The sequence below is a fragment of the Notolepis coatsorum genome, assembly GCF_963971535.1.
Source record: "Notolepis coatsorum genome assembly, chromosome: 16".
NCBI lineage: Eukaryota > Metazoa > Chordata > Actinopteri > Aulopiformes > Paralepididae > Notolepis > Notolepis coatsorum.
In genome coordinates, this window is record NC_140180.1 from 29,329,834 (window position 1) to 29,345,067 (window position 15,234).

The window sequence follows — 15,234 nt, forward strand, 5'->3', positions numbered from 1 at the left end:
TCAACATCAGTATTCAAAATTCCTACCTCTCGGACCACAAGGTGAATTCCATCAGTTTTACATCATTACAGTAATCAATGTCGAAAATCACTATTCAAATGCTTAGTTTTCTTTCTTTCTTTGTTCACCCCTCCAAAAATGAACATCAGCACAATCAATTCTCAGACAATGCCATCATATGAACTTTCAGAAAACCTGTCTGCCCCACCGCTCTCATTTACCCTCCACATTGAAACCTTTGTGCAAGAAGAACAAAGCTTTCATTATTCGATGATAATTACATATTTTATAATATATTTAGTGGTGGGACTCGATTAAAAATGTTAATCGAATTAATTCGAGACTTTATAGTTAATTAATCGAAATTAATCACATTTTAATCGCATATCAATATTAGATGCGAAAAGCAACATTTTTCAATTCAAATACATTTTGGTATACGAGTGAATCAATGAATATACATTATACATACGTTTAAGCAGCAAAATCCTGTATTAGCTAATATAGCTACTACACAGACCAACAGATCAATGCAATTTTTAACAAAGTGCAGCAATTTTAGGAATAATATATATATATATATATATATATATATATATATATATATATATATATATATATATATATATATATATATATATATATATATATATATATATATATATAGCGCAAAGGACCTTTTGTAAACTCGAGCACTTTCGAGGTAAAAGTAGAACGCAGTACTTTCAAGTACATTCCAGAACAGTTGACCATTGAAAAAAAAAAAACTCTTGATTGATCTCAATTTCTCAATTTCTTTTATGAACAAACCAGACTAAGAAAAAAAGTAATTTGCGATTTATTATGCTTTATACTTATAGCACATGCATGAGTCTGGTCTCCTTTGAACGGTAACATTTTTTATTTACTTTTTTCCACTTTTTCTCCTCCTGTTTTTCTGTATTTTCTCCCATCCCAATTTAGTCGTTATGCCAATTCCCCCCTCCCCTTCCTGGTCGTTGCGCGCATGTGCCCCACACTGGTCAGTCTAGGGAGCCCTGAAGTCTATCACATGCTTCCTCCGATACATAGGAGACAGCCAGCTGCCTCTTTTCACCTGACAGCGCGGACTCTCATGAAGTGTAACGCGTGGGAGGTCACACTACCTTCACGATTTCCCTCCCTCGCTGTGCAGGCGCCCTGACCGACCTGTAGGAGTCGCTGTTTACAGCAACCAGATTACCACCCACCGGCTTCCCTCCCACTGACACCGCCAATTGTGTAAGTACGACGGTCGGCCAAGCCGGAGGCACCGCTGACAGCCGGATTCGATACCAGTGTCTCTGCGGTGGTAGACAGACGCTTAGTCCGCTGTGCTACCCGGCCGCCGAAAGGTAACATTGTTATAAAGAAAAATGCATACATTTTTTTTTACTTTTAATTCTTTCTGTAGTTAATTAATCGAAATTAATGCGATAATGTCCCAGCCCTAAATATATTATATATAATTTTACAATTTGTATATCATTGACAGTAAATTCCATACCTTTTCATGGATACATGGTGGTGGTATACCTTAATATTCAGTATACCTCTCATCCCTAACTGTAGCCAGATCTATGTTCTATATATCATTCTATTCGTTCTCTCTCCTCTCCACTACGTCCTGCTGCTACTTGCTCTTCCCCAGAGGACACCTGGCCACTTTTCCACTGTTGGTCATTGGATAATGAGACCTTGGCGTCCTGCAGCCTTAAAGCAAATGTCATCATGTCATCAATGTCAATCATAATATACAATTAATAATTCATAGACAACTCACAGTTTCTGAAGGCTCTGGTACTTATAGAATATGTCTGCATCCAACTTCCGAAGTCGGTTCCTTTGCAGGGACCTGAGGGAGGTGAACATTTAAAAAGGTTATTTGAAGACCTCCTTCAAGCTCCTTCAACCCTAAGTATGACAGAATATACTGTACAAGCAGGGGCGGACCTTCCTACAGGCGATATAGGCGGTCGCCTAGAGCGCCACCCTGAGGGCGGCGCCAAAAAAAAAGAAAAAAAAAAGAAAAAAAGGCTTTTTTTTATTTAATTTTTTTTAATTTTTAATTTTTAATTTTTTTTTCTCTGTGCAGTTTTGGCGCCCCCCTCTATATCTGCAACCATTATTTTTACATAAAAAAAATTCTAACATAAGGGAAAATGAGCCAAAAATCTAAAACGGTCGGTCGGTCTGAGCCTCAGCTTTAGGTGTTCACAGTCAGAACATGCTAGAGCGCTGTGCATTGATGGGTATCGGTCAAGTGTTTATAGAATTGAGCGTTGAGGAAAGACAGACTAACGTTAGAGAACTATGAAGAGGCAAAAGCCATAAAAAAAAAATTACAGGGGCGCCAAATGTGCTAGGTCCGCCCCTGTGTACAAGAATGGTAAATTGTGTTAAATTAAATCCCGGTAATTTTGCCTTGTACAAGACTACCGAGCAGCTCTCCGTTTAACACATTGGGTGCCACGCCCCTTTTCACAGATAACCCCTTGAGTGCCAGCGCTTTAGTCAATGGGAGGTTGGGGATATTTGTGAACGCTTAAACTATATCGAAAGGTTATCCTATAACCTAGTTATATGAATACTGGCAGAGCGTCTCGCTCTTTGCCATTATGAGATATCTCTTATCTCCTAGCACCTACTGTGCTCACGAACAAACAATTGCACTCACATGCACGTGACCAAGCCACGCCCCCGGGTCCTACTATATGACACCGGACATGGTCACACTCTACCTTACTCAGAAAAAGTTTCCAACACTGAAAATCCAACCAAGGGACCTCAGGGCGCTAAGAGCGAGACGCTCTGCCAGTATTCATATAACTAGGTTATAGGATAACCTTTCGTTATATTATCATACTGGTCATCGCGTCTCGCTCTTTGCCATTATGAGATATGGGACAGAGCAGACGCGTGACCCGACAAGTGTACCCCCTGAGGGCCCGTAAGCCCCACTACCAGGGAGGAGGGGAGTCCCGTCCTGAAAACGGAGGGTGGGGTTGTGCAACACAAGTCCCCGCCTCAGCGTTCTCTCCATCCACCTCGACATATGGCACTGCTGTAGCCATATGTGATGATAATCCCAAGCGCACCCGCTGCCACTTGGCGCTGGTCCGCCAGGAACCGTAGATAGGCGGCCCGGTCCCACCCGCTGTGCGTTGCCAACTAGTGCACTGCAACCTTGCCCAGGCCCGACGGGGCCCGGCCCGGCGGGTTCGGGCTGGGTAGGGCTTTTTTTTTAATAAATAATTCGGGCCCGGCCGGGCCCGGGCACCGCCGTTTTTTTCTTTTTTTTTTCGCTTTTTTATAACTAGGGTTATAGGATAACCTTCGTTTTCCTTTAAGATTCGCTTTCTCTTTTGCACCAAGCTGTCATCAGAGAAACATTTGGATGTAATTACCGCAGCGCACAGGGAGAACTCAGGCCGGGGACAACTCGATTGGTTGTGTTGGAATATAGCCAGTTGGCGAACGTTTTATTTGTACTTGGATGTATATAGCCAGTTGGAGAAGTTTTGTTAAAGTTGTTCAACGCGTTGCTGACGTCGTGGTGAGTGATGTTTATTATTTGCTGGGTCGGACTCGCTACCTGTTTTGTTGTGCTTTTCATATGTTGCTCTGCTCGAAATCTGATTTCTGTTTGTATAGTGACTGAGTAGGCTATTGTGTGTCGTGTGTGTGTGTGTGTCAAAGAAGATTCTATAGCCTTCAATACGTTTTACGAGGCTGCTCTATAAGCGAGCACTGGGAGGGAGGCATAAATGCTTCTTAGTTTTCAGCGTGATATGCGTTATTTAGGCAGACCTATTGGACATTTTCGTTTTTGTTTATTTATTAAGTTAATATATAAAGTGTTTAGAATATTTAAAACAAATACAAAAAAATTTATATTTTAATAATAATAATAATAATTTTTTTTCAGGTTTTCACGCGGGCTAGGGCTTAAAATATTATTTACAGTCAGGCTTATTTTTGGGCAGGGCCTGAAGTTCACGGGCTCGGACAGGGCTCAGGCTTTATTTCAAGGCCCTTGCAGACCACTATTGCCAACCCTGGACTCGCCAACCGCGCGAGTAGGGCATCTTGTGGAGCTGGGATATCGCACCCTGACACTACCAACGAGGCAATCGCACCCAAGGGGGGACCCCGACAGAAAGGGCCGGTTTGATACGGGGGAAGCTGACATCACACTGGGTGACAAAAGCTCCCCCACTGAACACCTCCCCGGCATGGATTGCTGAGGAACTGTTCTACAGCTGGACATGCAAGGCGTGAGGTCCCCACACTGCCCGATAGGGTGGGTTCCTACACACCATAGCCCTGCAGTGATATTACTACCACCCAAATCACGCACGCCTGACTGACCACCGCCGGTCTTCCGGCCGTGGGAGGCACTAACGTGATACCCGGCCTGGCGAGGGCGGGGCTGGGGAAACTCGCGCTGCGACCCCCTGGGCCTCGAGTTCCCCCTGCTGACAACCTTCGTCGTTGACAGACACAACACCAGGCTCACCAAACCCAGACGCAGAACGTGTGGCGTGGTAGCCGCTTGACAACACAGCATTCTCACGGACAGACCCAGGCCTAGCCAGCAACTGGGTGTCAGCCCCTGTCCCCATGCTTCACTGAAGGCACGCGGCCCGCAGCCAATGGAAACAAATCAGAGCCCGTATGCCGCTGGTGTTGGGGGGGGGGGAGTGACTGGAGAGCGAGCTAGACACAGCTAGACGGCAACGTTTTTTTAGGGTGTGCTCATCTAATGTAGCCGATCCCTCCGCCGCCAAGGCTGTCGGCCTTGTGATCACCCGTTGTCTTTGTGTCCAGGGTACCTAAGGCGGGGGAAACATGGCCGCTGGTTGGGGGCCTCGCCACAGCCGCTGGCAAGGCCACGCCCTCACCTCTGGCTGCGCGGTGTGAGGCGGTGTGGGGCCTAGGTCAAATACCGCCCGCGCTCCTGCGGAAAGACCAATTCCCTCCGCGGAGAGGGGAGCCCTGAGGAGGAAAAAACCTTCTCTCCTCCTCAAGGGGAGACTGATCCAGCGTTGACAGCATCCTAGCCCTCCCTGCGGTTATAGCTTGCGGCTAGGTCAAAAGCTAATAACCTCAAAACCTTGCGCGATGTTTCGACGTCGGCTGGCCCTAAGGCCCCACCACCCAACACCATTTTTGACAGAAAAAACAGCAATTCGAACAATGTTGCTAGACGCTGCTAATTCTATATCGCGGTGGTATAGGCTTTAACAGCCCACCAGCCGGGCCGACTCGCCTCATGGCCAAACTGCTCATCAGAAGCAGTTAGGGGTTACGGTTAAGACACTTTGACACGCTGCTGGGAGGAGCCTAAATCAAACCGGGAACCTTCTGATTACCAGACGACCGCTCTACCCAAAGGCGCTAAAAACAAAATTACAAACATCTCAAAACTAACTGGTCAGACTACTGCTTGACCTTACTCCTAGAACCCACCTCACCCCTGCCCACTTTGACAACCTAGGATGGCTTAGAGTAGACGACAGAGTACAGCAACTTGCAATGGGCCTGGTCTACAAGATACACTACACGACCAAGGTACCCATGTACATGTCAAAACACTTCCCAAAGGTCAGTGAATACCACGATCACAACACCAGAGGGAGCTCCACAAATCATGTTAAACCCAGATTCGGCTCAAACAAGGGACTAAACACGTTTCGCAATTATGCCACATCAATGTGGAACGCCCTACCCAAAGCTGTAAACTAAAGGAATGTGAATCAAGTAAAAAGCCGCTGAGAGGGCTTGGGCAGGGAGATCTGTCCGACACGCGAGTCTAATGAATGAGCCTGAGTCCATAGCTGCAATTCAAGGGTGTTTATTTCAGCCTTCGGTTACATGCTCTTGCAGATGTTATATGGATTTCGATGGTAACTGGGTAACGTAATGCGGTCAACAGAAATATAGGCACCCTGCCTCACCCTCTCTCTGTAACAAACAAACACTGAGTGGTTCCCAGACACAGGTGATATTAATTACCCTTCTTCCCACACCTCCAGACAGACACACCCACCACCACTGGTGACAAAGTGACATGCACCTCCCTGCTCCCACAAACCGGCCCCTAATTATTACTACATAATAATTACAGCAGAAAAACCCAATGTGTAACACGTGCAAACAAACCACAATCAAGATGAACGGTCCAATGTCTTTTTGTTCTTGAAGATGAGAAAAAAGTTCAATGTCAACGCTGTTGAATATGTCACGTGTCCCTAGCCCAGAGATCCTAGAACTTTGAAGTTGCGCTCGATTCTGTTCCCCTCTGGCATTCCTGTCCTTTTCCAAATCCTTTTCCTCCTGTTCTATTATGCCAAGTTGTTTCTGGGTGTTAGACTTTATGAACTCTAATTCGAGTGTCTCTTCACTTGTCATCCTGTTCATTCTATCAAGTTCTTCTTTTTCTCGTTCCAAGTCCTTCTTGATCTTTTCAAATTGTTGTTTCTTCCCCATGAGCTTTTGCTTCCGTTCATTCTTCATGTCTTCCGTCATTGTCACTGTGTCAGGTTTCATTCTCTTTAGATGTTGTTTTTCTCTCATTGCAATGCTGATACTGTTCTGCAGATCCTTTTGAACTCTGACGGACAATTCCCTCAGGTCCTCCTTCTCTCTTCTGATCTCACCGAGGACATTATCGTTGTTGTCTGACTCCTTTTGTAGTTCCGACTTGATCATGTACAGCCTTTCCTTTTCCTCAACCATAGCTTTACTCTCTTTCTTCATGTCCTCTAAGACGGATAGCATCGTCTCCCTTTGAAGATATATCTCCATTTTGATGTGTTCCACTCCAGCTTGTTCCAGGGTCAGGGTGCTTTGACCTTTACTTAGGTCTTGTTTCTCCTTTTCAAACTGTTCCTTAATTTCTTCTAATTGTTTCTCCTTCATCTTGTTTTCTTCCATATTAGCTTTGATCTCTTTCCGTTGCTTTTGAATGTGATTGGAATAAGGCTCCATAAGGCTCTTCACTTTATTTGCCTCTTCCATTCCCTGTTCATACATCTTTTGTCTCTCCGTCTTAGGCTTCACAATGTCAGGCATGCACACATCCCCATTCTTTAGAGGTAAACCAATGGTGTATTCACCATCCACAAGCTTAACAGTGTTTTCAACCATTTCCATGAACTGTCGATCCTCTCTTGATGGACCCAGCTGTTTGTCATGGCTGCACTGAGGGAAGTCAATTTGAAACTGCTGCTCCCACAGTTCATCCAATTTCACGACTGAGATATGGTTAGCAGTAACACTAGGTTGTTCACAGTCTGCCCCTCCAGACAATGACCCATTAACAGTCCATTCCAACCTGGTCTGAACAGCATACAGCCCTCCATCCTCACTTGGAATTACTGTTACTGGCTCCAGAGCTCTAGGTACGTTCAAGCCAATCAAAAGCTCAATGTCTCCATCAATTTCAGGTAGATGTACCCCACGCAAGTATGGCCATCTGCACAAATCTTGCTGCCATGATATATTGCTCCTGCTGACAGGCATTTTCTTCTGTGTGAAGACGTCTGGCAAGTCATAGTAGAGGCCACTGTCCAAGCCCGCTATCTCTAAGTCTGACACAATGCAACATCCCACAACCTTTTCCTGGTATGTAGGAGAATTTCAGTTGCTCTTCCTGAGATATTCAGTCTATCCATCAGGTTGTGCAGAATGATCCTGAGCTCCCTTGGTCCAAAAAAGCATAGGTTTCCACAATGGTATGGCCCTTTTTAGACTTGACCTTGACTGGCACTATGGGGAGTTTGCAGTCCTGCTCACCGGCCCCAGTGAGACCACTAGTTTGCACCGCTATCAGAGCACTGCCCACTGCCGTGTCAGTATCAGCTGCCACTGTCCTTTTTCTCTCTGCCTCCTTGTCCTTCGGGTAAATGTGAAGCATGCTAGGATGTCTGTATCCACATACTTTACATGACAGTCGCCTCCTGCAGTCCTTACTTATGTGCCCTCTGCACAAACAGCCAAAATAGATTCTGTGCTCTCTCAGGAAGGCAATTTTGTCCTCATGTGCCCTCTTTTCTAGTAGCGGGCACAACTCCAGTACATGTTCACCCTCACAACACAGGCAGGTCTTTTCATCCAGTGAGCCTCCTTCCTTTTGCATATAGTCCTTTCCCTCCACAGAAGTGACTGTAGTTGCAAAACTACTTCCTTGGTTGTATTGACGCTGTTGGCTGTTTTTGCTGCAGTCATTGCTTCGCACTGTGGTTGGAATATCCTGTATATTACCAAATACAGGATCAGATATAATTTTCACCTGGCGCTCAATGGAATCCACAATGTCAGGAAAAGTAGCTCTATTATGACGCCTCTCTTGAATATCACAAGCCACCGTCCTCCATTTGTCTCTTAGCTTGTACGGTAACTTTTTTATTACTGTCATCATGTTTGCAGGCATGTTGAGCTCAGACATGTACTGTATGTAATCCATTGCGTTACAACATCCTCTCAAAAAGAGACCATAAGTTTGTAGTGCTTTGACATCTTCTACCTTAACCATTGGCCAAGAGAGGGCCTTGTCCAAATAAGCTGCAGCAATCTTTTGCTCATTTCCAAAGTGTTCCTCCAACAAAGCCTTTGCCTTGTAATATCCTCTGTCTGCAGGCATTTGTTGACAGCTTTTAACTAGCTCTCGTGGTTTCCCCCTGGTGTACTGTGCCAAGAAGTGCAGACAGTCTCTTACATCACTTGTCCTTTCTTCAATGTTGTACTCAAAGGTTCTCATAAAAGCATGGTACTGAAGAGGATCTCCCTCAAACACTTGGATCTCTCTGTTTGGCAAAGACGAGACATTCTGCTGTTGCACCAGCATAGCTGTGATTTCGTTTTGTCTTGCCATTATGGACAACAAGTTATTACTTTCATCTGTGATTGGCACATGAGCATGTGTACCAGCCACAAACTGAGGTGTTGAGACACCAGTCGTCATATTAGGAGCCATCCCAAGCAGCCTGGGTTGTCTCTGGTGGACTATTCGAGATCCAACATCCACAATATTTTCTCTTTCATTTGGCCTAGTGGAATGAGAATTGGATGTGAGTATATGATCAACTTCTCCTCGGCCACGAGGCACAAATGAATCCACATCAATATTGAGAACAGCATGGGCTCCTCTCTCCATGCTGCTCAAATGGAAACAGCGTTTATCATCAGGTTTTTTAGATGTGTTCCCACTCACATTGCTTCTTGAGGTTCTAAATACATCCATCATAGCCTGTGAGGCTGCTATCTCCACTTCAAGCTCAAATTGCTCTTTCCTTTTCCTTATTTCCTCCTCCTGCTGATCCAGATCTTGTTTGTGCTTAAGCAACCATTGACGCGTAAGGAGAGCAGCCATTTTGGCTTCTGCTTTGACACAGGAAGAAGTAGAGTAGCTTGAAATCATGGAGGACCTAGATTGTGAACCATGTCCTCTTTTTCCAATATTTGAGATGCTGTCACTTGGCAGAATTCCATCCTGCATTTTTCCATCCTGCATTTTTCCAGACAAGACATCCTGCTCCATGTCTGAGGACATTTTGTTAAGCTGTAGCTCATCCAACCCCAAGCCTGGAGGATCTTTAGACTCCTCGTCATGAGTCTCCATGTCCCCTGTTGCATGTTTTGAGGCCAGTCTGTCATTTTCAGAGAGCCATTGTTCCACATCCTCTATAAATCCTTTGTTATATTGACTCCGCGTCACTGCGTGCAAGCGGCCAATGTAAATGAATCAAGGAAATAAATTTAGCCTATCAAGGGTCATAAATATGATGTCTGGGGGCGCGGCTTTCTAGCACTCAAACAAAGCAAGCAGTCACGCACTCTGTGCGCCACTGTTGTCACTACACCTCAAACAGAAAAGACTTGCCTCAAGGAGTATTTAAATTTTCGATTTCTAGCTAGCTACCATGGATAATTCTGTTAAATCCATCAAAGCAACACCATTTGAAAGACGGACACTGCAAGAAAAACTGAAACAGAAAGAGCTTCTGTCGTTTTCTATCTGATTCTGTAAGGAGTGTTGGCTAACAAGGAGCTATATGGCTAGCTGGATGCAGTCATGTAAATGCCGTATTTTCTGTTACTGGAGTAAAGGACATGAAACACTTTATTTTATTTTTTAAAAGTGGATTAAGGCTTGTGGACAGCTCTTGCCGCCTTCAACTCTTCTGATGGTAAGTGAGTCATATGTTTAATTTGCAAGCCAGCCATGGCTCTTTTAACAATATGCAAAATATGCTGTACACTGAAGTTATTCTTGGTATATACTGTAGGTCTGATCCTTTGCAATCTTCTAAATTGTGTAGTGCTTGCCTGCTTCGGATTCCACGAGGTAATGCTGTGTGTGAGAGAGAGAGATAGAGAGATAGAGGAGGGGGATACTAATTAATTTCACCGCGGGGGGGCATAACCCACGGGACAATGCATTGGTAACTTGTCTCAAATGACAATATATACATCTGTGATTATTATTGTACGGATCGGAATACGGGCGTGCGCGTGGGAGCATGCACAAAGATATTACAGTGCTAGTGTAGTGCTCCCGACTGGAAGAGAGAGAGAGAGAGAGCGTGCGTGCGTGTTTGTGTAGGCGCTATTGGAAACGTGGCTGCATTGACTGATCATATATTGATTGATGGCAATGGTGATAGTAGGCTATACTCAGTGTGTGGTTTCGCCAATGCGTGCACGCGCGTATTTGTGTGTGTGTGTGTGACATTGTGATACGCCCTCGGTACATGTTTGCAAAATTTTTGGTATAGCGCCCCCCCCTGGAGAAGAATTCACCAGCCGCCACTGGGTAAAGTGTTACAGTTCAGAATTGATTATAATAGTGTAGAATATCAAATGAAATATAAACACATTTTAAGGCTGTAACTGAATGAAATTGTATGAACTGGTTTAGAGATAGGATCAACCTTACTGATCAATCTTTTTCTGCCTGGATGATGTAAAGCCTACTGTAGATTCAGTGATTCTGCAGCCCCGTCCAAGGCTCTCGTGAATTCACTGAAACCACTCTGCGAGGCGAGTCTTCTTTGAGATTGTTGTTTCCTCTCGAGTTTCATCTTCTTTGTGATCCTTGTTTTCACCTTGAACCTTGAAAATATAATTTACACCTTGAATCTTCTTCAAGAATGATGGTTTGACTTGAAGTCTGGACGTCTTGATGTTCCTCTCAAGTTTTCCAACACTTACAGAGAAACTCCAGAGTCGACTCTTCAAAGGTATTCTTCAAGGTCTTCAGAGTGTGACAGTCCTCCAGTCTTCTGTCCAGGGTTCCAATACACGTCTAATCCCCTTCTCTAAGTGTCATCCTCTCTTCTAATCACAAAACAATTACTTAATCTTTGACCAATCACCCCAAAAGTTAGGTCAATGGTAAATGGTGCATTTATATAGCAGCTTTTATCCAAAGCGCTTTACAATTTCTTCCTCACATTTTACCCATTCACTCACCGTCGGCAGAGGCAACCATGCAAGGTGCCAACCTGCTCACTGTTCGGGGTTAAGTGTCTTGCTCAAGGACACTTCGACGCGCTTCCTGGGAGAAGTGGGAATCGAACCGGGAATCTCTGGTTTACCAGACGACTTCTCTACCTCCTGAGCCACTGTCGCCCCACTGTCGCCCCACTGTCCTTATGGGCTTTCCATACTGCGAGAGCATTTATTTATTAATTTGTTAGTTTAATCTCTCTAAAGCCCAGTCACCCAGGGAACGAGGTTCCCTTTTCCTACCATTATTTTACATTGAATCATGTTACTTGATTATACTGATTAAATACAAACAACATGCATTACTTTGGTTAAGCAAATAGGAAATGTATGGCCTTTACAGAATCATCTGGTTCATTAGGCCTTTCATGGTTTCATCCAGTTGAACACACTACTTCTCGTTTTTTCGTGCACAAGCATAGACTAGTTACAGCTTTGGCTGCAGATCTTATATAACAAGAGGTGCAAATCCAGAGCCTGCAGAATAATGAAAGACCCTCACCACCCCAACAACAGCCTGTTCAAGCTGCTGCGGTCAGGCAAACGCCTGCGAACACCAGCAACTAGGACAGAGAGACTTGGGCTCAGCTTCTTCCCCCAGGCCATAAGAGTCTTGAACACTGAACTCTCCACACACAAGCACACATGAGCACACACATAACACACACACACTGTATACGCTCACACACTAACAGTCACTTTAGCATGAACACACACACACACACATGCTGCACACGCTCACACTCAATGGTCACTTTACACAATGAGAAGGTCACTTTAAAAAAATAAAACTATACAAGAACGGGAGTGGTTCTTGTATAGTAAATAGATGGATATAGCAAGTTAGCATGGACACATAGTATAACTGTAGATTGTATAGTATAGCATTGTATAGTAGGGTACATAAGACCCAGTGCCTCATCCGTATAGCTAACATTGTATCGCAGGACCTTAGCATGTCTTACCATGCTTTTTGTAAAATGTATGTACATTATACCTGTTATGTCTTATTCTTATTACTTGTATTATTGCACAAATGTCTTATTCTCATTCCTATTCTTATTACTTGTATTATTGCACAATCGCTGCGGGCATGAGCCCCCGCATTTCAATGTATGCTTGTATGCCGTGACAAATAAAACTCTTGACTTGACTTGACTTGACTTGATATCAATCCTGCGTTGATCCAACCATGTCTTCACCCCGATCTAACATCTTCACCCCGATCACAACATGTGTGTGTAACGTTACTCCACAACGTATGCCGTTGGTGACGATCAAAGCATAAAAAAACGACCCCCCCCCCCCCCCTTTCATGCATTCATGATGAAACATATACCTATGATATAGATTTGATTTGGGAATAATAGCGTGTGCAGGCAAGAAACGGCAACGTCTATAGTAGAATTGGCGTATAAGGCTATTATGCAGCCTTTCGGGAATTACCCCAGACAATGCTATAACTATACTTATATTTACCACGTTATAACATGGGAACGTATGGATGAAAAACTTATATTTTTCACATATTGAACGATAGATAGGTGATGTCAAATGGGCCATAGTATTGTATCCATAGCTATAATATAGAATATAGTTATATCTCTACAAACAAGGTGACGCACTCCTATCTTTTAAAGCACGGCAGTGCTAGAACGGGACCCGTCTAATCCCCAGCGGTCAATGAGTTAATCATTATCTGGTCTTCTCATTTCCATGTATTGTCAGGTTTCAAAATACCAGCAATGTAACCTCCATACGTTCCAATGTGGCACTGATGACAGAACATATTATTGCAAAACAGAGGAATAATGCCCTGCAGTAAAAGGGCAATCTATAATTATTGCGCTAGAAAATCTTCAACTAAGCTCATTACACCTCAACTAGATTGTAGAGATAATTGATCCACGGTCACATATATAAACTCCCATTTAGCCAAAGCCTGAATACTAATGAAAGAACAGAGAGGAAGCTGCAGGACTGGGATGAATGTTTGGGCCATGTTGTGAAGGGCCAGATTAAACTGAGAATCTACCTTTATTGTTTGATATACTTAGTATATTATTTATATATATACACGGAATATCCCTTTACCTGCGTTCAGACCAGAGTAATATTCGCTCTCCTATTGGACAGCGCCCCCAGGCGCCAGCGCGCAAGCCCCCAACGGCAAGTTCAAAGACAACTGCAGGCATGTCGGAACATGCCCGGAGTCAGCGTAGTGATACCAGACAAGGACTGAGGTTGGGACTAGATATTCACTTAACACTTTCAGCGCCACGCCTGGTTTTCCGTTTTACCGCTTGAATGCCACCATCGGCGCCAATGTTAACGTTAATATCGCCTAATCTATGTTTTAAATTATGGCTATGTGTCTAATCTGCCCATCGCATTATCAAAGACTATTTTCCAGTCAGTGCTGTGAAGGCAGATTATTTTTTTATCGCGTCGTTGCCGTTTCAGAGCAGTTAGAAAAGCCCCCGTTTTGATATAAAAAACAGCTCATTCTGGAGCATTCTATGAAAATCGTCTTTTAGTGGAATATTCCACAACGTTGATATTCGTCGGCCTTTTTATGAATCGTTTTCAAATAAACGCTAGATGATCAATATTATACGTGCACGCACGCACATTACGGCCGCGCACTGATAATCGCTCCGTTGATTTGCTCACGGACTTTTACAGTGAAACCGAAAGAAGACATTTCACAAAACAGCTTATAACTTCATCAAACTTACTCTGATTATCCTACCACTGATAACATAGAGTCCTTACCTGACATCAGATGGTATCCAACTGGTATATTCCAATTCCTGATCACCATTCGAAAAAATCGATACGTGTATGGATCCAACGCGATACAGTAGAACTCCATGATCCGCGGGGATCTGAGGCTCCAGAATGAACTCTAGTAACCCCGGCTGGATCAGTGAACTGGAAAATGTGGAGTACCGGATTTCTTTCCCCATTCATTTTCATTGAGTCCATTCCAAAATCACTTATATCATCTGGGAGACGACAGGGGGCGCTTTTTTTCCACAGTGATCGTCGGCGCCCCTCGGCTATACTCGGGTAGGCTCTCGTGAGTGGCTAGCAACCACCTATAAAAAAACACGAGAAATCTCGTGAGTGGCACTGAAAGAGTTAAGTATAAATACGGCGCAAGGTGCGCACACCGTGCTTAGCTTAGTTCAATTCAGTTACGTTCAGTACCTTACCCACCTTCACCACGAGTCAACGTGCAGTGAAGTGAGCAACCTTGCGTCTAACAGAGCATTGAGAACCGCGTGCGAATAGAATGGTAAAAGTGTCAGAGTTTAATGAAGTAACGTTGAGTTCGACTTAATCTAATGTGAAGTAAATAGTCGTTCATTTATTGTATATCGTTCGGCCGTGTGTAGCATTACCCAGCGGTTCGTCGTGTCTTTAGCTAGTGTACTTAACCAGGCTGTGTGGCCTAAATACGTCGCCCACACCCGAGGAGTCCTAGGCGGAGAACCGTTGGACATGTACACAGGAGAATCGGCGTCGGCGATTGCAGAACCATTACTGGTTGGATTATATTGATTTGGAACGTGGTACCCGGAGAAGAGCATCGTTGATTTCCACTATCGTTTGGGATTCAACCTCGTGAGGATTACAACTCGGGCCGGCCTCGTGGACGGGGCTGGCTAGCTGTCATCAATGCTGTCGAGCATCTGG

At 44.3% G+C, this 15,234-nt stretch overlaps 1 protein-coding gene across 1 annotated transcript in view; it reads right to left on the reverse strand.

Moving 5' to 3' along the window:
- Positions 1 to 15,234, reverse strand: part of rxfp1 (relaxin family peptide receptor 1) — a gene marked incomplete at both ends in the record, with an annotated part of 183,032 nt that overhangs the window by 59,519 nt on the left and 108,279 nt on the right. Inside the window, one exon of the mRNA XM_084332008.1 lies at positions 1,802 to 1,873. Within this exon, the coding sequence (XP_084188134.1) occupies positions 1,802 to 1,873 (72 nt within the window). The remainder of the gene's footprint in view (positions 1 to 1,801; positions 1,874 to 15,234) is intronic.